Raw genomic sequence first — 23,222 nt, 5'->3', positions numbered from 1 at the left:
ACTAGTACTGGAATTCAGTTCTGCCCGTAAAGCCTGAGTTTGCCCTGTTTACATCACTGGTTTTCCTTAGAGATTAAATAGTCATTGAAGATGTTTAATATTTAACTTTTAGAATTTCTTTCTTCCTTTCAAATGTAGGAAGAATTTAGCCTCCTCACTTTTTCCATTTTTCATTTGGACTTATCCTTCCATTTCTGTTAATGGGATTTTACTACCATTATCACCATCCATTTGCCTGTTTTTGGTAATTTTTTTGTTTTTGTTTTTGTTATCAACCCCCCCGCCCCCCGCAGGACTACCAGTGTGTTCTTCTAGCTGGCCTTCTAGTCTACTCTTTACCTTACGCAGCATGGCAGATGATAGTCAAGATTTGTTTGTTTGTTTAAACATACATTCTGCGTCAAACGTCATAGAAGACTCTCCATTTAAAATATTGCTAATCATCTTCACAACAACTCCCACTTCACAGATGATGGTCATTGCTTCCTTCACTTCAAAGATGAGAAAACTGAGGTTCCCAAAGCTTAACTGCTGAAGTTACACAGTAACAGAAAGACTTGGGACTAAACGTCAGGTCTCTGACTCCATAGGCCCCACTGTGTCCAACATACCCCTCCTCCATGTCCCTTAATGTGAGTTAAATATGGATCAGCCTAAAACATAAGCATTTTCATATGAATGATTTATGCCTTTATGAAAATCTTCTAAAGGTTTTTTCATAAAAGTTTACCTATAATTTTTCTATTGAAAATTGACATCTATTTTTCTTCGTATTGTTATGGAATATGGTCTGCAAACTTAATACAATGATGTACACTTTATAAATGAAACTTGGATGAAAGGTGACATAACGTCCTAGACTCCTATGTAGACACAAAGTAGACAGTGAGTAAAAGTAAATTGATAGCAATCAGGTTGATGTACAAATCTGGTCTAAAATCAAACAACCCCCTTTCTTCAGAATGCTTTCCATCCACTGTCGTTACACTTAATCAGCCCTTGCACAAAGGCTGGTATCAATGCCTCCTACCAAGTAAACCTCCTGTTTTTCTTTTTTATTGAACATTCATAGTCTCCAAAATAAACATTTACTAATTTTAATCTTCTTTCTAAGATCAAATTTGATAGATGTAATACCCTTCATCTATATAAAGGATAAATATTTAGTATTTAGTCAAAATGCATCTTCACTTTTCTCTGCATAGAATAATTTATCAATAAAAAGAGTTAGCTTTCCAGAATGTGAAAGAAAAGAATTAAATGCAGTAAATCAAATATATACTGTCAGACCTCATTCTTCTAATAGGAGAAAAATGAGTAAGCACATTTGAGGACTATTTCTGAATTTTCATGGGATATGAATTTTGAAAATAAGATGCTTTCACTCTGAGTCACTACTGCCAATTGTTATTCATTTAGTTAGGTGTTACTGAGAACGCTTCAAGGCTTATCCTTTCCATCCTTTATCCTTTGGTAGACTAGCCACCAATGTTTTTAGGGCTTGTCGCATTGCTCTGTTTTGCTCAAATATGTTGCATATTTCGGGTGATAGCCTTATGTCCAAGTAATGAAGCAGGAGACTGAGAAATGGGGAGATGGAGGCATTAAGCCCAGGCTATGGAAACTACCTGTGGCAAATTATTTTGTTCCTGGGTTTTGGTTTTCCAACTGTAAAATAGAAATATTATTTACTTTTGCTTTATCTACTCACAAAATATACTGTGACAAGTATGGGAGAAAACAAATGAAAATCTCACTGCAAGCCAGCATTACAATGTGTTTCAGTGTGTGGTTTCTTCTGCCTTCTTGATGAATTTGCCTTACCTCTATATCCAACATGCATCCCAGGGCTCCACCCATGACCAGACTAGCAAGGCGATGTTGCAGCACGTAGGACTCCAATTTAGTAGGTCGGTTTCAGCCTCGAATCTCACTGTTCATGAATCTGTCAAGATAATTAGGGTTGGGAATTATCATAACTAGTATCAACAGCAAACATTTATTTACAGTATCTCTGACTCTGCACAGAATAATATATGTGTCTTCTGTTTTGTTCATGGTTGTATCCCCAGTGCCTGGCAGTGTCTGGCACATAGTAGGTACTCGATAGTTAACGGATACATAAAAGAATCAAGAAGAACTAGGAAAATAAATATATAAGGCCACTGTCTCCAAAGATTTGTAATCTAATCAAGTTGACTAGGCCTAAAGATAAAAGGTGAGAATGGAACAATTAAGTCAGTCTACATAAGTGCCCAATAGCATCATGGCAGGAATTACTGGAGAGATTGAAGGCTTCTTCCCTATATGGGAACACTGGAGTTGAATGATAAATCTCCCAGGCTTCAAAAAGGGTAACACCATCTGGAAAACCTTTTATTGTTGTCTGGGGGCTACACTTTATCATCAGGGGAAGATTCTAGATACTTCCCTTTGTCAAAATGGAATGGCAGAGTAAGCAGAATGAAGACTGTAATAACAAGAATGAAGCTTTGGGCTTCCCTGGTGGCGCAGTGGTTGAGAATCTGCCTGCCAATGCAGGGGACACGGGTTCGAGCCCTGGTCTGGGAAGATCCCACATGCCGCGGAGCAACTGGGCCCATGAGCCACAACTACTGAGCCTGCGCATCTGGAGCCTGTGCTCCGCAACAAGAGAGGCCGCGATAGTGAGAGGCCCGCGCACCGCGATGAAGAGTGGCCCCCGCTCGCTGCAACTAGAGAAAGCCCTTGCACAGAAACGAAGACCCAACACAGACAAAAATAAATAAATAAATTTGAAAAAAAAAAAAAAAAAGAATGGAGCTTTCAGTTTAGTATTATCAAAGAAAATGCTGGGAAGGGGAGTGAGATTTTTTTGTTATTTGTTATGGTCTGTTTATTTTTTGTTCCTCCAGCAACCATAACTCAGTAATGCTACAGTTTTCTAGAAAATGGTACATCTCCTTTTAAGTGTGCTTTGGAAACACTTTCCTCCTTCCCTCCCTTCTTCCCTCTTCTTTGCCTTCCTTTCTTCTTTCTCTCGTTCCTTCCATCCTTCCTACAGCGTTAATTGGGCAATTAATAATCAATAAAAATTTATTGGGAACCATGTTCCAGGTACTGTGGCAGGCAAGAAAGATGCAGAGATACATACAGAAAAACCATGACCCATAGCAACTCACAGTCTAAAAGGGCAGATAGCCAAGGAAACATAATTGTTTCCTTGTTATGTCCATGTGACACGTTATTACAGTAAAAAAAATTATTACGACCATGTTAAGAGTGTAGAACAGGCCTCAGCTCACTGTCCAGGGGGAGTCAGGAAAGGCTATGGCATTTGAACTGGGTCTTAAAAGGAAAGGAAGCATTAGCTGATGAAAAGAGGCATTCCAGGAACTAGAAACATCATGTGCAAAGGCCCAGAATTATGAAACGACATGGCTAATTCAGAGAATCTGGTAGTATGGAGAGAGTGACAGGTGAAAAAGGCAAAGTGGCAAGTTGCAAATAAGTTCTGAAGGGTCCTGTCTACTAGCAAGTTGGACTTGATACTGTGGACGCTAGAGAGTGATTATTGACAGGACAGTGTAACAGGATCATAGTTGTTTTTTGGGGACTATTAAAGGGAATAGATTCAGAAGAGGAACTGGTAGGGAAGCCAGCTAAGAGGCTGTGCACTAGAGCAGGACAGAGAAAAAATTCAGAGCTAAGACTTGGGTAGGGGAAAGGGCTAAGGGGTCTACCTTTGAGAAACATTTCTGCAGCAGAATTGACAGAGTATAGTAAGCAATTGTTTTTGGAGGGTGAGAGAGGGAAGAAGAGGATAACAAGTTTCCAGCTTGAGAAACTGGTTGCGTGATGATGCCGTCGGCCAGATAGGGAGTAAGGAGGAGGAGGGGGTTTGGGAGAAGACAGTAAGTTCAGGTATGGACACATTGAATTCATGGGTCTGAGACAGATGATATTTGAAAACATGATAATGGATAAAGTCACTTAGAAAGAGTATGTAGAAGTAGAGAAGAAGACCAAGAATATAAGCTAAGGAACTCCAACATAAAAGGGATATGTAAAGAGAGAGGTGGGTAGAGGAGAGAATGAAGGAAGGTTTAGAAAAGTGGAGGAAGAAACAGAAGTAATTGAAGATGGTGTTACACTGGGATACTTTGTCAATAAAGCACCCTGAAGTTGGACAGGGTCAATGTAGACCTTAAGTTCTATTTTTTCCTCCAACCCAAAGCCAAGACTAATGAGCTCCCACCTAATGACTAATCCTTTCCCATCCTGTGGGGTCAGACACATTCACAGGCTGGGCAGCAATAAGAAACCAGCATCATGGAGGCTCAGCATCAAATTGGCCTCATTACCATGCTGCCTAAACTGGTTCACTGTTTCTATGAGCTGGAGTCTTGATTCCCTGTCTTTGCTCAAGTTCCTGTAATGAACCCCTGTGCTGGAGGCTACGTCCTTCTCCATGTTCCTAAGACAGAAATCTTGCCTCTTAGAGTGCAGGTTTATCTATTCCCTTGTGTTAAAATCCTGAGCTGCCCTGTCTGTCTCACTCACATATCCTGTCAATGCCTGTAACTTTCTGGCCTTGCTTATAATTCCTAAGAGGATCTGGGTGGTGTTTGGATAGCTCTTGCCAACAAACAAGCAACTGATAAACGGACTCTCATATTACTACAGTATATTTATAGCTATTAGTTCTTAAAACTGCTATTTGTTAATTCCACGATGCCTTCATTCAGTGCATGCATTTGACAACTCTTGGGTGCCTACTGTGTGCCAGGATTGTTCTAGGTGCTGAGGATGCAACTGTGAACAAAACAATGTATCTTCCCTTATGCAGCTTGCGAACTAATAGGGAGGACAGATAAACAATTTAAGTACATAGTGGGCCAGATGGAGAAAAATCAAACCACCTACGGGGGGGAGAAGGAGGCTGGAATGGAGGGAGGGTGCTGCTGTTTTACAATGGCGGGCAGGGAAGATATCACTGAGAAGAATGAGCTTGAGCAGAGACCTAAAAGAAGTGAGAAAGAGAGAGAGATGAGAACACGGATAGAGTGAGCCCTGTTGGTATTGAGGAGGACAAGTATTCCAGACAATGGGAATTGCAAGAGCAAAGTCCCTGGGGCCGACTTGGCCTTGTACATTAAAGAAATAAGCATTCTATTGTGGGGTAGAAGTTGTCAGGGGGATTAGTAGGGGCAGGAGGCAATCATGAAGAACGTTTCGGTTATTGAAAATGTTTTGACTTTTATTCTGATAAGTATAAGTATTTCGCTGAGGAGATGATGTGATCTGTCTGAAAGGAGTATTCCAGCTGCTTCATGGAGAATAGATTGTAGACAAGATCAGAAGCTGGGAAACTAGTTAGGAGTTGAGAGCAACAGTCCAGGGGAGAAAAAATGGTGACCTGGGCCAGGTTGCTTGAGGTGGGAGTGGTAAGAGGTAGTTGGATTCTGGATATAACTTAAAGGTAGGACAAGCAGCATGTAATGATGGCTTGGATATCCTGTAACAAAAATAGAAGTCAAGATCCACTCCAAGGTTTTTGGCCTAAGCAACTAGAACAATGGAGTGGTGTTTACCCAGATGGGAATTAACAAGGTAGGGAGTTCAATTTTGGGCCTGTTAAATTTGGGATGTCTATAAAGCTGTGTCCTGAGCAAGCGGGAGGAGGAGCTGGTGTACCGGTGGAGGGGCTGGCCTTAGATGGGAAAGTGGGGGTATGGATAGGCCTTCCATGTACCAGGAAGGAAGGTGAGGTGTACAGGGACAGAGGCAGTGACTAGAAAAGGGAGCCGTGAGGGCCTGGGGAAGCTTTGTAACTGCTTCTAGTTTCTCAGTGAAATAGAAAGCCAGCTCAGCAGCTGAGAGTGAGGACAGAGGAAGGTGTGAGGAGCCTTTAAGATAGAGAAAGTGTGAAATAGTCTTCTATGACAGTGTTCTTCAATTTCAGCTCATGACACCTAAATGTGAGTCTTAAAATCAACTTAGTGATTTGAGATCAATTCAGTGATCAATTCTTTTAAAAAATAAAAATTTAAAAGAGCTTGTTGCATGTATCAAGAGTAAGAATTGCTTAATAAAAGCTTTATTTCAGGTGTATGTGTGTGTCCTGGGTTGCAGCAAAATATTTTTAAACACACTGGCCCAGGGCAGTGGGAGGAAATGAACAAGGGACAGTCAAATTAAATTCAGGGAACGAGTTACTGGTCATACAATTAACATATTTTCATGTAAATATGATTAGAATATAGATTCATAAGAACTTGGCTTTAGACCTGCTAGAGGGCCACAACCCCTCTCCTCCCACCCACCTCTACCTCCACTATAGGAAACCTTTATGTTGGAATATTTTCAATGATGGGACACTCACCAGCTTAAAAGTTCTAGATTTCAGAATATAACTTTCTTTGCTATAAAAAGCAGGACCCTCACAACACTCTCTCAGATGTTAAAGCAGTGAGTAGAGGATCTGGCAGTAGAACTTCAGAATTTAGTGTACTAAATATGAAGTTTGACCTTCTTACATAATACCAAACTTGATGGCTTTTTCCGTTTTGGAGAGCTCTAAATGCTCTAAAACAAAACTAGTCTCAGCACACTAAGAAATCTTGTTTTTATTCAAACTTCAGCCCAGAATGGCACCATTTAGCTTTTAAACGTATGCTCTCTCTTCTTACATTGCACTAACTGCAATTTTAATGGATGATTGAGCTAATTTTCGTGCCTACATTTTCAAGATTTGTCTTTGGATCTGCAGATGAGTCCAATCAAATATAACTTTACTTAGAAATAAAATTCTTCATTTCAATACTTTATATGCCTCAGTTGCCGAATATTTTCCGTGCAAAATATGTTAATGAATAATAGTAATATGTCAATAGGTGCTGTGAAAATGGCCATTTATATTTTTAATTCTAAAGAGCTCAGGTTATTTTCTAGACATTGTAATTTAGAAGAAAAAAGGAATTCTCCAGTTTTATATTTTGCTGGATTGTTAAAAATGGTGTTGAGATTATTAACTCAAACCAATTTTCTATGTACCCACTGATTTCTAAACCATTTATGACTTGTTTTTAAAAAGTACCTTTTCCTTATTTAAAGGCAATGTCAAACTTAGTTTATTAGACAGGATATTAAACATAAACATTACACATGGAATGTATTTTCCCCTTGCAATGTTTTCCTCTTTCTTCTGTATTTATTCTGATTTATATAAATTTGAAACACTGAAGTAACAAAAGCAAAGTAAAAAGGGGATGAAATTTAACTAATAGAGAATGAGGACTCATAAAAGTGTACACTCTTGCCTACATCAGTAAAAGTGTGCTAATTTATAACACTATTAATCTTAGTTCAGTTCTAAATCCAAATCAAATAGAATCTGAACCCATTTTCAATTGCTTTTGAGATTATTAGTCTGTATTCCAGGATTCTTTCAATAGTTTCACTTCTGTAAACACCAAGGAAAAGTTAAAATTGCAAAACAGGAACACGAAATCCATATCTTACTAGTATGGATCCCTCTGCTATTCCTTTAGCTAGACCCTCATATATATATATGTTTTCTCTATGTAAAATGTTTCTTTAGGAAATACACAGGTTTAGTTCCTCTTCTGTTGCTTCCAACAAGAGCTCTACCATGGAAAGCTCTCTCTCCCCTTCCATTTTGCAAGCCTCAACAAGTCTGTTGCTGAGTCAGAACCTCCTTTTCCCCCCTGATGTGAGAAATCTTTCTCCCTTGGAAATTCATAAAGCTTCGGAAATGTTTAAATTAGAGTCTCCCTAGGGGAAAAGGGCGGGGATGCCAGAATGAATGTGGTGGGGAGGAGTCCCACACACTGCAGTCCCGACGGCAGCACACGAAACGCTTTCTGAAACAGGAGGATTTGGAGCGGGCCCAGGGTTACCAAGGGAGCTCGCCTCGGAACCCATTATATGCATGTCTGTGTGTAAATAACCGCACGGAGCCGCGGTGGGTTCCAGGGACTTTGTTCCTCATTACTTAAGTGAAAATGTATGGTATATGGCCGGGCCTTCGTGTTTACCCTACAGAAAACAATCTCACGCGGCTGCGGGAAGGTGGATAACAGTACTCGGCACGAGAGGCTAAAAACAGAAACCGGAGCGAAAAGGAGGCGCTTTCTAGGGCGACGAGGAGGGCTGCGAGTCGGGGCCATGGTGGGGCCAGAGGTGTAGGCGACGCGCTCCGCAGTCGGCAAGGCTGGCGGAGCCCCGCACAGGCGAGTCGGCCAGAGGCCTCCTGCGCCGAGCCCGGAGGGCGGCAGGGGCCGGGTCCCCGCTCCCTCGCGCTGCCGACATTGAAAGCCACTAACCGGCCTCAGTTTCCCCCGCGGGCCAGCGCCGCCTAGGGTAGCCCCTGTCCCTGTGACCAAGGCTCCTGTGACCGAGGACGAAGCGGAGGTGACAAGGAGGCAGGGCCCCAAGGGCGACTGGACGGGGGAAAAGTAGCGCGTGCGACCTGCTGCAGGTTCTGCGAGGACCTAGCGCCGGGAGGGGCGGTTGCCCAGTAACCGTCCGCGCCCCCCGCGCCTGCTCGCCCTCGTGCGCTCGTACCGGGCGCACAGGCCGCTTCGGCCGCCCGCCGCCTCAACCGGCCTCTCCTTTCCCCGGGCGCAGGGGAAGCCCGAGGAACGCGCCGCTCGCGCCCGCGCTCTCCCGCCCTCCCGAGAGTGCTCGCGCGGTCCCGGCCGAGCCTGCATATTAACAAGGGGCGGGACGGGGGCGGGGCAGCGGGGGCGCCGCGGCCTCGAGCTCGCGCGTGCCGGGACGCACCGCGGGGGGCGGTGCGATTGTGAGGTGGCGCTGACGCACGTTCCGGGGTTCTTAAGCGGCCAGGGCGGCGGCGGCGGCGGCGGCTGCGCCCGAGCAGGTCTCGGGAGGTGGCGGTCATTGCCGCGAGGGGTGGCGGGGCCGAAGTCGGTGCCCCTGGCTCAGTCACGGTGTCCCTCTCTCACTGACTCCCCCTCCTTCCACCAAGGCCGCACCGCCCCAGATCCGGCGGCTTCTTAGGCGGGGCAGCGAACGGGGTGCGTCTCCTCCCGCTGCCGCCGGCCTGATAAATGAGGGACTTAGGGTTTGGGGTGCTGCAAACCGCCCGGCTCCGAAGCAGCAGTCCCGGGTCCCTGTTCAGCGGCGGGGCGTACCGTCCCTACGCCGCTGGAGCCGCGGCGGCCGCCGCCCCGCTGCCCTCCGCCACGCCTTTCGGCCCGATCTCGCCGCCGCCGTTGCCTGTCACCGGCTTCTCGGAGGCCGCCTCCCCCTTCTCTATCCCCTTCGGCTGCGGCGGCGCGGACAGCTCGGCCGCCACCGCTTCCTCTTCCTCCCCGTTCCCGGCGCATCAGCAGACCATGCAGGATGAACTGCTGCTGAGGCTGACACAGCAGCCGGCGCGGCCACTCTCGGGGGCGGAGGCCACGGAGAAACTCCCCAACCACCACCCCAGCGGCGGCACGAACGCGGGTGTGACCCACCTCCTCCCCTCCCAGGACTTCAAACCGAGTCTGCACCACCCCTCCTCCTCCGCCTCCTCCTGCTGCTGCTGCCGCACCTCCTCCCCGCAGGACTTCAGTAAGCGGCAGCAGCAGCAGCTGAGCAGCCAGAAGAGGAAAGAGTTCAGCCCTCCCCGCCTTCCCCACCCTCCGGACTCGAAGCCGCCGCCGCCGCTCCACTGCCCCGGCCGGTTCGGCTCGCCGCCGCCGCCCGGCCAGCTCCTCCAGCCGGCGCAGCTCGCCCAGCGCCAGCAGCAACAGCAGCAACAACAGCAGCAGTTCAGCCTCCCGCACCCGCAGCACCTCCCGCCGCAGGACTTCGCCCCGCAGCAGCGCCCGGCCGACCTGCCCCCGCTCCCGCAGCTCCAGCCTTCGCCGCCTGCAGCCCCGCGGCGCCGCCACGGAGGCGCGGGCAGCCCTCGCAAGACCCCGGCCGTGGGCGAGGGCAGCGCCGCCGAACCCCCCAATGCGGGCTTGGCCCCCTCGACGCCGCCGGTGAACCCCGCGCCGGGCTCCATGGAGTCCCCCAACCATCCTCTGCTCAACAGTCCCAGTAACCTCCTGCCTGGCGGGGCTCTCGGCGCGGGCGCCTTCAGCAGCCTGCAGAGCCCGGACCTTCCGCACCCGGGCGGCGGCGGCGGCGGCGGCAGCGGGGGCGGGGGGCCCCCCGGCGGCGGAGGGGGAGGTGGCTCCGCGTCGCCGCCGCCGCCGCTGCCCGGCTTCGGCACCCCCTGGTCGGTGCAGACCGCGTCGCCGCCGCCCCAGCCCCAGCCCCAGCCCCAGCCGCCGCCGCCCCAGCAGCAGCCGCCGCCTCCGCCCCAGCAGCCGCCGCAGCCGCAGCCGGGCTCGTCGGCCGCCACCCCGGGTGGCGGCGGCGGCGGCGGCGGCTCGCTCAGCGCCATGCCGCCGCCCAGCCCCGATTCGGAGAACGGCTTCTACCCCGGGCTGCCGTCGTCCATGAACCCGGCCTTCTTCCCGAGCTTCTCGCCCGTGTCCCCGCACGGCTGCGCTGGGCTCAGCGTGCCGGCGGGCGGCGGCGGCGGGGGCGGCGGCGGCGGCGGCTTCGGGGGCCCCTTCTCGGCGGCCGCCGTGCCCCCGCCACCGCCGCCCGCCATGAATTTACCTCAGCAGCAGCAGCCCCCGCCGCCCGCGGCGCCGCAGCAGCCTCAGAGCCGGAGGTCACCCGTCAGCCCGCAGCTCCAGCAGCAGCATCAGGCGGCCGCGGCCGCCTTCCTGCAGCAGAGGAACTCCTACAACCACCACCAGGTACGACGGGCGACGGCCCGGCTGCGCCGCGGGGTCGGGGAGACCGCGGGCGGGGGCGGCCGGAGACTGGGCTCGGCCCGGCGCGGCCCCAAGGGGCAGCGGCGAGGGCTCCTCGCCCGACTGAGTAGGACCCGGAGGGCGGAAAAGGGCGACGGGACTCGGGACACCGGACCCCGGCGGGGCGGGAGGGCTGTGGCCACCGTGGGCTGTGGGGCTCCAGAGTCGGGTCCCGCTGGAAGTGGCCCCGGCCGGGCGCCCCCTCGAAAGCCCCGGCGTGGCGGTGGGTCTAGGGCAGGGGCGGAATGGCGCCGGGGCGGGGGGCGGGGGGCGGCCGGGCGCGACGTCCCTCTCGTCCCTCGTACGGGGCGACCCCAGGGCCCGGCCGGCGCCCCCTGGCCTAGTGAGCGGCCGTCCGGCTTCCTCGAGTCCGGGAGACACGGCGAGACGGCCGGAGTTCGGGGGTCGGAGGACCTGGGGTCGGGGACGCGGGATCAGTGGGCTCGGGCGGCGGCCTCGGGGAGGGGCGGGGAGCGCCCGTGGGAAGCGAACCGGGAAGGAGGAGAATGATTACCGGAGACGGTGCGTGTAGGCAGCCCGTGACCCTTCGCCGTCGTCCAATGAGGGAACGGGCGGAAAAGCTTTTTTTCTTTTGAGTTTGTTTCATTCTTAATTGGCCGGCGAGAGCTGTCGCGGGCGAGGCAGTGGCCGCCCGCACAACCTACCGGGACCGGGGTCGGCGAGGAGCGTCCCGGGCGCGCTCCTCCTGCCCACCTGCCTCCCGACGTGGGTGGGTCCCCCGAGCTGTCAGATGGTTGACTGAGATGCTCCAAGACGGTTTTAGTTTCTGTGCTTTTTAATGTTTGGGTACTATTCTGTAGGTTTTGAAACTAAACGAGTCTGCTATTTGTGTGTTACCTTGAAGAGAAGACTTTCACTTTTTTTCTTTTTTTTCTTTATTTTTGGTGGCCTTAATCTTCTCTTGAATGATAGGGTGTGTGTATTTTAAGTGGGTAGTATAATTATGAAATCACAGCAGGCAGGTTTTTTTATTCATCCGGGTCCTTTCTGATTCAAGGTCTGTTTTGTTATCCTCTCAAAACAACGTTTGAGTGGCCGCTGGGTTGGTTAATTGACATTGACGGAGTATTTTGTTCTTCTTTTTTGATCTAGTCAGCATTTGTTATAGTGATCATTCTGTCTAAGGCCAATTTCGTGATTAAAGATTGAGAGGGAAGCAAGATTGGACCTTAAGCACTACTTACGTACTCATATAACTTTTTCCATTGCCCAGTTAAAGTTTTTAAGGGTTACCCTTTTAAAAAGGTGAATACTATCTAAATTAACCAAAGTTAACAGTTAACAGTTTATTTAAATTAACCAGAATAACAACAGTTTTTGTTGAATCACTGGTTTCTTCTTGAGGAAGGAGAATGTGGCCTGTAAGGGTTGAAAATAGGTAATTTTGAAATAGTATTCCCCTTTTCCATGACTTACATAATCTTGAACAACTGTCTTTTGGGTGTCAGTGTCTTCGTTTTTTAACTGGAAACTTGGCACAGAAAATTATCTGTAGGTATTTTTGTATTCTTAAGGCCTTGGTATATCATCAGAAGACCGTATACCAAGATCCATATTTAACTATAATCTGCTTTTTGTCAAAAGATGGGTCTTGCAATGGAGTGTAAGAGGTCACAGCTGTTACATGGAATTTTAGGTCACTGGAAGAGAACTTTGAACACTGCATCAGTGACGAAAGTAAGGTCCTGAAGAATGGAATATGTCCGTGGTCCCTTAGCTATCCTTTTGAACTACATAGAGGGGGAAAGGGTAGTATATATTCATGATTATATTAGCATTAAAAAAACATTTTTAATAAGTAATAGGCACTATAGACCAGGTTTACAAAAAAAAAAAAAAACAAGCAGGTTTAATATTAAGAGTGCTTGACTTAAAGTAACCTATTGACTTATAGTTAAGTGCATGACCCATACTCCCTTTGGCTAAATGTTGGCACAAAATTATTAAATTATAAGCTTATTGACAATAAAATTGCTAGCAATTAATACTTTTCAAAATCTACAGTTATATCCTCTTGGTGAATTTTTCGTTCTTTGATGACTTAACTTTTCTTGCTATTGGTTCGAGTTTGGAATATTACTTTACTTTTGAAAATGAATGAAGTTAATGGACACTTTTATTACTAAGATCTTTACTAGAATGATCAAAGTATATAGTTGTTTATCTTAGTGTATCCACCTATGGGTAATCCACCTATCAGATAATTATTTAACAGTTCATGGATAATTAAGTGAAATAAAAACTACAAAACTTTAAAAGAAACTACATTAAAACTGGAATAAAATATCTTAAAAGTTGAATAAGCAGTGCAAAAAAAAGACATATTTGCTATATTTTCCCTATCTCAAAAGGCATTTTTAATCTGTGCAGTAGAATAACACCAAATGGTATTATCCACTTTTGCAGTGGTACAGTTTGTTTTAGAAACCTAAAGTCTAGATATTTCACTCATATGATTGGTATATTTTAATTGATAAAGATCATATTTTTAGTTCTGTGCTTAGCGAAACATGGTTGCTTTAAGATCATAGTGTAGGTTATATCTTTAAGGATCTTCAAAGTTAATTTCAATTTTAAAGTATTTATTTTTTTCTTCATATCTGTCATTTATACAGTTCTCTCTAAAGGGGAGAAAAAGTAACTGCATGGTTCTATTTTAATGAGTGTCATGAAATATCTGCTTGATTCATTATAATTTATAGTAGACAAGAGTATGAAAACTCAGCTAGCCTTAAATGAGTATGTTTTCATAAGCAAGATGTCAAGCCTATTACTTTTTATAGACTAGTTGTGATATATTCTGTTGCCTTTATATATTTCATTTTTTTTAAGATCATATAAATTCTTAGCTCACGCCTAAATTTGAATTTGAATTATAAACTCTTTAAATGCCTATAATTTAAATAGATGTATTTTCCCCAGCCTCTTCTGAAACAATCTCCTTGGAGCAACCATCAAAGCAGTGGCTGGGGCACTGGAAGTATGTCGTGGGGAGCAATGCATGGCAGAGATCATCGTAGAACTGGAAACATGGGAATTCCAGGAACTATGAATCAGATCTCTCCATTGAAGAAACCGTTTTCTGGTAATGTCATAGCACCGCCGAAATTTACTCGCTCTACTCCATCACTGACTCCAAAATCTTGGATTGAAGATAATGTGTTCAGAACAGACAACAATAGTAATACACTCTTACCCTTACAGGTAAGAATGGTATGTAAATGGTCTTATTTCTAATGTTAATCTTTCAAAATAGGAAGTTGGGTGGTGGCAGTAGTAATAGTATGGTAAAATTAACGGATTAAAAAAGAGAAAGCTCTAATTTTTAAGCATATAATTTGATTATCAAAGGATAAAATACCTATACAAAAAAATTGAGACTAAAAAAATCTCTAAACACATAATAGAAAATAAGCTTCATAAAGTGTAGAAAACCCTGCTGTATTTCTTAAATTCATCTTGAAGCTTTTACTTGGCAGCTCCTTAAGAATGCCTTAATTCATTAATCTTTAACAGGCCACCAAAATGAGTTTCTCCTCCAATATAGCTGAACTAAAATGTTTCGTAATTGTGCATAAATATAATTATGGTCAGCTGTATGTATATTCAAATGTAGTTAGTACAGCTACGATCATGAAAAAATAACATTAGGGCTTTTTACATCGAATTAAAATTTGTTCACTGGTTCAGTGACTATTTTTTTTCTAAATGTGGCCTCATAATGATTAGACATTTTTTTCAGGGCTTTTAATATTTTGCTGATTTTATAGGTTAATAAAGTCCCCTTATGATTATTTAAAATGAGATATTTTTCCCTTTAAACTGTTAGAGGATCGAACAAGGATACAAGATAGAAAAAACTTTGATTGTTTTTTTCTTTTCATTCTTCTTTTTTTTTCTTTTTTTGTGGGTGGGTATGGGGAAGAGAACTGCTTATTTCTGATGAAAACTTCTATGCTATTGAAGGTGAGATCTAGTTTGCAGTTGCCAGCTTGGGGCTCAGATTCACTCCAAGATAGTTGGTGCACTGCAGCCGGAACATCCAGAATAGACCAGGTAGGCTGCACAGTGTATATTTTTCAGGATTTTGGCTAGGAGTTTAGTATTTGTATTATGAGTAGGATTTATTATTTATTTTCCAATTATACCTATTTAAGCATATGTCAGAGAGCATTAAAGCAATTTATTTTTAAAGGGTCACTTAAACTATTTAATATAAAATGCTTCATTTTTAAATTTAAAAGTAATTCATAATCATTTTGTATGTCCTAAACATAATAAATTTGTTTTTGGAGAAAGGAATCATATACCCAAGAGCACCTGACTTTAAACATCAGTCAAACTGAGCACATTTTATCTCTTTTCAGAATCATTTGCTATTAGGTATAAAATCATATGTTTACTTAACATCTAATCTTACATTTCATAAATGATTTATAAAATTTTTTGGCAAACTTTTTTCATGAAATCTGCTGTATTTGTCTTGAGATGTATTTCTAAGAAAGCCCTTAGTTCAGGTTTTTACCTTTATAAAAAACTTTATAGTATTTCTCTATTCTAAATTTTGTTACTGCTATCATAGACTGTCTTCTTCCAAATAATCAGTTTCCTATGGAAAAGCTCTGAGTCGAAAAGCTGAGAGTCAGTCTTAATCAAATTACCTTCAAGTCCTTTGTGGTTACAAAATGCTATCTCTCTTCTGCAGATGAAATTTGAATGCATACTGGGTACCAGCTGATGAGAATTATTACAGGACAAATAGAACACTCAGTCCTTACATAAGAGGATTCTTTCCTACAGAGCCCAAGTTTGAATGAGCATAGACTTGACATTGTGGGCATCCACTGAATGGAGCTCTGTTATCCTTAGTTACTTTATCAACATGAAATCATTTTACAAGTAAGGACTGTATAAATAGATTAATATTACATTTGTAAATAGCATTCTAACCTGGCAGGTTGGCAGTAACTTCAATAATCAACCATTAGCACTAGTTGTAAACAAGTCCTACCTACTTACCAAAGTAGTCCTGCCAGGGTCTCCACTTAGAAATAAGTAATTGTCTTATGTAATTTGTAATTTATTGTCTTGTTAATGCTGTAATGTTATCCATATATTTCTATTCTCTTCTCTACTCTGCCTCAGTTAGGCCATATTAGTGATATTTTTATGGCAGCACTTTTATGGTGTTCAAATTAAATACATAAATGCCTAGGAGATGGTATGTTAGAAGAGGAAAATTATGATAATAATTTTGAAGGTGGCAAGGGACATGTTTTTAGACAGGAAAGGACATAATTATTTGAAAAGGTTGTGCAGGAAGAAGCAAGAGGATATGTGTGAGGGATATATATCTATGGAGAAAGAAGATTAGCTGCCATGAGGATCCATGGGGGTGGGGGGCAGATGTTGAGAAATTAGGTTATTAAGATGGCTTCAGTTGGTAGAATAATGCTAGAGTAGATAGAGGTGAAAATGAAAGGGAAATTTTCAAACTGGGCTCTGCAGAGGTGCCCCTGGGGCTGCCACAGGATGAGGGCCACAGGACGAGGGTCAGCCCTCCCACTTAGACTTCAAAGCCTCTCTGCTCTTACCTATTTTATAACCTAGGATTTTAGGTAAATTCATTTTAGGAAAAAGGATTTTGATGCTAAAGGTTAATTTTTTTTGGTAAACCGCTAAGATATTGGCATTCCCTGTGGACTCTTGATCCAGAGATGTGATGATGAAGTTGAAGAGAATGGTGAAGAAAAAGATAGTGGAAAGTGAACTGAACTAGAAGGAAGAGGTCTGAAACCTGAATCTTCTTATTCTTCCTCTCACAATCTTTGTGACACTGGATGACACAGTCTATGGGCTTTCATCTCTTGGGGTCATAGTTTCCTTATCTATAAAAGGAAGACCTTGAACTAGATCATGTAAGGCCTTTTTAGCCAGCTCTTATGATTTCTTTCATCTATTGTGGCCATTTCTTTTGCTCCCTGCTTCCTGCTCCCCCCTCCTTTATTTTTAGAATACAAGGGTCTTGGTTTATTGGGGAGGAAGCAGTGGGCATTGGTCCCAAGCAGTGGAGGTATCCTGTATGACCTCCCACCTGGTCTTAAAAGCAATGTTGTTGTCTCCTTTGAGTACCCTAAGGGTACTTATACAAAATTTGTTCTGTGTTTCTATCTTTCCATAAAAGGTTGAGGTATTTGAAGTTGAGGTTCTTAGAAATACAGCAAAAGCTACAAACTGCATTTGGTATCTTAAACAGTTGGGTAGTTCCTCACTATTTGACAAAGTTAAAATTATAGAAAATACTTAGATGCTTAAATATCTGGGTAGATTATTTTCATTCCTGATATTTTTTCATCATATAGAACATTTTAATACCAATAAATTTTAGTTAACAAATACATTGTTTAAAAACATTTAACTTTTTTATTTCTTTTGGTCTCGAATTGATTTAAGCCTAAAATGTACTAAATTCTAGAACTAAAGTCTTAATTCTTGTACCTGGCCTTAAATATACCAAGAGCTGGACATGTAATTGAACTTAGTAAATGGGAAAGATTTTGTAGTTTTGTAGCTTTTATTTCAGTTGTATGTAAAATTTTTCAGATTGGCATTTCCTTATTTAAAATGGCCTATATTTTTTATGGAAAAGCTTTAAATTTAAAACTTTTCAAAAACAAATGTAAATTGGTGTACACACTTCTGACTTTAAAATGAATGTTAGTCTTATTAATTTCTTTAAGGCTAGCTAAGAATTACTTTTCTTTAAAATGCTATTAGCTAGTTACCCTTGCAAGAAGTCATACTCAAAAGTATAAATTCTAAATTACCTTAAAATTGAATTTTTCAGGTAGATAATAAGGCTACAGCATATTTATTCATTAATACTTGAATATTTTAAATCAAGAGTAAATATACTAGTAGTTGAGGTTATTACTTAGAAGTTTACATATGGCATATCAGTTTTCTGTAAACAAAGCAACATGATGCCTTCAAAATTGTAATATAGCCTGTGAAGCCTATGAGTGTTGGCCTGCTCTCTAGCTGGGGGATTATCTATATATTTAGCTCTAGACTTTTGGTCTTACAGAAGTTCTGCTTGCAGTTCCTGATCATGTCACATAAACTATCTTGAATTAATTGAAGATATTTTCTGCTAATCTTTAATATCTATGCTATTATGATAACATGATAAATGATAATATGGGGGACCTCTCAGAAAAATACACTATTTGGAGACTTTATTCACCTTATACAAAAAAAAACAAGACCAAGTCCAATTTTTCATTTAATAAAACATTCCTTAAGTTGTGATTCTTAAACTAGATTAGTTATAGGGACATTAGTTGTTATCAAACTGTCACACCTACTGAAAATGAGACAGAATGGGATCTCTTATACCTGCTTAAGTAATGGATCCTTTTTATGTTTCCTATCCTGTGTTCAGTTCTTTAATTGTACTTGATACATTCGTACCCCAAATATTTTCTACTTACCTTTCCATTTTATTTAACCATTGTGGATACTAGATTAGCTTTGGCCATTTTGGGCTTTAAAAATTTTTTTTTAATTTTTTTTGAAAATCACTGTTATAGTACTTTGTTGAGGATCAGAATAACGAAGGAAGGTCGAGAAATGTATATTCATTGTATTTGTGGTAGTACTTTAATTACCCTTAGGATATGTGGGGGAAATAGTGTTCTTTGCCTTTGAGAAGATCAAAGTCCAGCTGGATGAGTAAGAAATATCTGTGTGGAACAACTAGAGAGTATGAGATTGAGAGCCACATTGTACAGTGAGGCAGAGCAACACATCATCTGCTAATTCAATATAGTGCAATAGCAGAATGTAATCAGAAACGTATAATCAGTGTTAAAATTGAGAACAATATTAGTACAAATTTGCTTTTTTATTTTAAAGGAAAAATTGGATGATTAAATACAAAAACACAACAAAAGTTGATCTTTCTACCTAGGCAGAAGAATATATGACCAAGCATTGGTATAACTTTAAATATGATGATGCAGGTTTTTTCTATAATCCACCTCCTTTTTCTTAGGAAGGATACATCATTGTCAAAAGGAAAAGCTTCTACTTAATCACTTCTTTTGAAGTAAAACAGGATTTTGGATATGTCAAAGCAAAATACAGCATCCCGTAAAAAAGTTCCCTTTTAATTAAGTTCAAATTCCTTTTGTTGTATTTTAATATCATTGTTGAACACATTAGTTATTTTTCAGCATTTATAGTCTTTCTCAGGTCATCCTTTTTAAAATTAGGATGACTTTGTTCTTTCTATGTTTTTCAGTCTTTCCAGGACTTCATTGTTGCTTCCATAAGTCTTTGCAAATGTCTGGGTTGAAGAAAATAATAAAATATTAGAATATAAGAAATTACAGTTTTTCCACCATTGTGTTCTAATATTTGCCTGTTCATTTTTGTTGTGGGATACTGTAATCTCAGTTTCTGAAAGCCCATTTAGTTGATTCTTTGCCACATAGCTTTCATACTTAAAATAGATTTGGGTAAACTTTTCCTGATAGAGATTCTTACTTTTGTGAAATATCTTGGCTGTTTTCAAATAGCCATGTAGTAATAAATGTAAGTTACATTGCCATGATTTTCCATATTTTTTTAATGGTAATCAGTGTTGGTGCATTTATGGTTACTTTAAAATGGTTTCAGGATTTCCATTTAGTTTTTGAACCAATGGCAGTTTATGTGAACACAATTTTTTTCTAATATCCCTATTTCAGAAGAATGCATGAGTGTTTGTCTTATCAGATTTGTTTTTTTTTCAGAAGTCATATTTTAATCCCCACACTTTACTTAATGGAATTATCTGTACGTTTTTAACATGAACCTCTAGGTTTCATTATCCAGAAAGTGACTTTTGAGATGTCATGAGCTCTTTGCCTGCTCAAGGCTATTTTGTGTTTAGTGATTTAAAAATCATGTGGGATGCAGCTGATACTTAATAAAGTATAACTTAGTTAACAGTTTTAAAATAGCTTTGCTGTTTTCTTTGCTGAAGTAGGAGTTTGTTTCATGATGAAAGACTTGATATGCAAAGGAAAATAAGGGACCTTATAAGTGGGCATCTCACTATTTCAGCTGAATGTATGCATTAAAGCTAAAGCTATAAATACATGCAGCTTTTTTTTGAATAAGAGTTATCAGAGTTGACATATAGTGGTCACTGATATTTATTGAATAGCTTGCTTAAATATTTTCTCCTCATACCTTAAATATTGTCCATGGCATTGACAGTTGTGTAGGATTCTACATTAATTTTGCTGTGCTCTAAAGCAAGAGCATACTCTTTGGAATGGAAGTAGTGGCTGGCCAAAAAAAATAAATAAATAGAAGTTGTGTGGGAAATATCATTTGGGTGGTATTAATAGTCACCAGTAATTGAGTTCATAGGTTGACTAAAGACGGGGCATGGTCTGATTCTGTTCAGAAAATATCAGCCTGAGAAGATAGCTCTGAACCATAACACATTTTCTTTGTAAGAATTTTAAGTTAAATAGAATATAAAGTATCTAGAATATACTCCATCTTAGAACCTATATGATACAGCATACCTTTTGAGATTATTTTTGCTCCATTACATGAACAGTTTTTGTCATGACAGTTTACTTTTTAAATTCTATTTTTCAAAAATATTTTTTATTTTTTTGGCTGTGTTGGGTCTTCGTTGCTGCATGCAGGCTTTCTCTAGTTGCAGCGAGCAGGGGATACTCTTTGTTGCGGTGTGCGGGCTTCTCATTGCGGTGGTTTCTCTTGTTGCAGAGCACCAGCTCTAGGCGCATGGGCTTCAGTAATTGTGGTGCACCGGCTCAGTAGTTGTGGCTCGCGGGCTCTAGAGCGCAGGCTCAGTAGTTGTGGCGCACGGGCTCAGTTGCCCCACGGCATGTGGGATCTTCCCGGACCAGGGCTCAAACCCGTGTCCCCTGCATTGGCAGGTGGATTCTTAACCACGGCACCACGAGGGAAGCCCCTAAATTCTATTTTAAGTACATTTTGGAGCTTTGAATATAGTAGTACTTGATCTTTCATTGTGTGGTTGGAAATTCAAGTTGATAGCAAGGTCACATTAATATCTGATACTTGTCTCAGTTTAGTTACTTAACATTTGAGTACCTATTCCATGGAGGATTCTGAGAAGGCTTTATATAGTCCTTTATAATTACCATTTAAAAGTGCAGTCTTTGCCCTCACTGAGCTAAACTTAAACATTTTTGCAAAGTTTTTATGGTAAAGATAAAGTACTATTCATTCAACAAACATTTGAGAGCTAGCTATATTCCATAATTAGAAGGTCCCTACCCCTAATTAGCTTAGAAGTGTAGTGGCAGAGGCAGGAAAACCAACAAATTAGCTATGAACAAGTACAGTAGAAACACAAAGGTGGACATATTTGCTCATTTTTGCTCTTCTCTATTCTGGTTTTATTTATTATATACCACTTTGAGTCTTTTGCTTTTCTATTATTTCTATTATTCTTAAAGTGGACTTTAGGCATCGGCTAGTTCGACATGATTATTTTATTTTCTAGAAGATGGCACAGAGCCTAAAAAGGTTTAGTAGCTTCAGGTTAAGAAGCTCAGTGCTTCTTAAAGTATGGTCTTTGGACCAGTAGTCTCAGTATCACCTGGGTACTTACTGGAAATACAAATGCTCAGGGGCTACTCCAAACTTATTGAATCAGACTGTTGATGAGTCCCAGCAACCTGTTTGTTTAACAAGCCTTCCAGATGTTTCTGAAGCATACTCAAGTTTGGGAACCACTGTTATAGCTCAGTGATTCTCTGTGCCTCCCTCACCAGTCAAGATCATTGTTCTAGTGAACACCTATTACTGATGGGTGTGTTATATCTCAGGAGTCTTTAAGTAAAAATAAGTAAGGGGTACTAATGTAGGTAATTAGTGATAAAACTCCAGTAAGATCCTCCAAGTCTAGCAGTCTTTCCATTCACTGTTACTTTTTTCACACTTTCAAATTCTTTGACAGCAACTTGTTTAGTCTACAGTAGTGATTCTGTCCCCCTAGCTTTTAAAAGCTCCCAACCCTGATTTAAACATCAAAGTAGAATAAAAAATTAACATATTCTCAGGAAAGCTTCTTATGTTTTTCCTCAGCTTTCTAAAAGACCGGTTCTGGATCATCTTCAGATTGTGGACTCCTTTGGAAAACTAATGAAAGCCATAAACCTTTTCAGAAAAAAAATATGGGTACATGCATGTACAGAACATTATATATACTCTCACAGATTTCGTGGTCCTTCTTGAAGCTCAGAGACCCAGGTTAAGAAGTGCCTCACTCTCATTTCTGTGGAAACGTTTTTTCCACTTTTCCGGTTCTTCCCTTTCCTTTTTCTATGTTAATCATTTTTTGAGAGTTAAAAATGGCCTGCGCTGCCTCTCCTTCATTTACATACGCTGCACAAGCACACATACACGCACATACCTAAATGAGTGGGGGCTGGCACTGACATATTTTGAGAGTAGACTGCTTGGTGATTTGAGGAGCACAGGCCAGGGCTTGCTGTAATGGTTCCCTGTGTATGTATTTGTTCAAGTATATTGAGTGTATATTGAGCAAAATACAGTATATATTCATGAGCATTAAAGAATCAAATTCCTTCTAGTAAGCAAGTTGAGGGATATAACATTCAGCAAAGAAAACTTGCAACTACACACAAGACTTCATTCTGAGACTTGATGATATAGGAAACTTGCTGCAATGAGAATTCTTTCACCCTTTTCTCCCCACCTTCCTTTTTTGCAGGGGTGGGTAGAGGGGAGGGAAGATTTAGAAATGCAGAGGCCAATATGTGAGGATTTCAGAGAGCAAGATTTAAATATAAGTATTCTAGATGTTAGTCTTGGTTCCAATACTGGTATTTAATGTTTTTGATTTTTACTATTTAAGATGTTTATGCATTCATTATGAAATTCTGACTATTAAATCAAATAACATATGATGTTTGATAGATGTTTAAAGTATGGTGCACTATGGAATTAAGCCCTTTCACCTCAAATATTTATTTTTCAAGTGCCAGCGTCTGAATTCCTAGATATATGTGAAAAGTTTAAAAGTTAAATAACAACTAAAAATGCTTTCTGTGCGTATAACATTTCAGAAATGTTTATAAGTTGAGAATGATAACAACAGAAATTATTTTACTATATTGCATTAATACTGCCAATGAAATAAGATTGCTTTTGATATGTGATTTTGGAGATAAATGTATGAAATATATTGTCCTCCAGTACAAGAGATATTGTAGCTCATGAGATCCTTAGGTATTGGTATTGTCTTGGGATGCAAACTGACTAGTAATATTATATTAGTCAGATGTCCTATTTTAT

The 23,222-nt window shown here is 42.0% G+C and overlaps 1 protein-coding gene and 1 long non-coding RNA gene across 15 annotated transcripts in view; one reads left to right on the top strand and one right to left on the bottom strand.

The window, feature by feature from the left end:
• Window positions 1-11,388, bottom strand: part of LOC309627519 — a 56,128-nt gene extending 44,740 nt beyond the window's left edge. The window contains exons 1-2 of one of the 2 annotated variants that reach the window (XR_014243779.1): window positions 11,341-11,388; window positions 1,825-1,945 (exon numbers count right to left, since the gene is read on the bottom strand). This is a non-coding gene — a long non-coding RNA (uncharacterized lncRNA). Of the gene's footprint in view, window positions 1-1,824; window positions 1,946-10,626; window positions 10,765-11,340 lie in introns of those variants that run through there. The other variant, XR_014243780.1, reaches the window with a different exon arrangement.
• CPEB2 (cytoplasmic polyadenylation element binding protein 2) overlaps window positions 8,835-23,222 on the top strand; it is a 64,260-nt gene continuing 49,872 nt past the window's right edge. For 4 of the 13 annotated variants that reach the window (XM_082389487.1, XM_082389486.1, XM_082389484.1 and 1 more), the window contains exons 1-3: window positions 8,835-10,769; window positions 13,770-14,060; window positions 14,814-14,903. In XM_082389487.1, coding sequence (XP_082245613.1) covers window positions 9,075-10,769; window positions 13,770-14,060; window positions 14,814-14,903 — 2,076 coding nt within the window. In that variant the 5' untranslated portion in view covers window positions 8,835-9,074. Of the gene's footprint in view, window positions 10,770-12,333; window positions 12,525-13,769; window positions 14,061-14,813; window positions 14,904-23,222 lie in introns of those variants that run through there. The other 9 variants (XM_082389480.1, XM_082389488.1, XM_082389482.1 and 6 more) reach the window with 8 other exon arrangements.

Source organism: Balaenoptera borealis, assembly GCF_965194805.1.
Source record: "Balaenoptera borealis genome assembly, chromosome: 4".
Taxonomy (NCBI): Eukaryota; Metazoa; Chordata; class Mammalia; order Artiodactyla; family Balaenopteridae; genus Balaenoptera; species Balaenoptera borealis.
The sequence above is the reverse complement of the archived record's forward strand: the minus strand, read 5'-3'. Positions and strand labels throughout refer to the sequence as shown.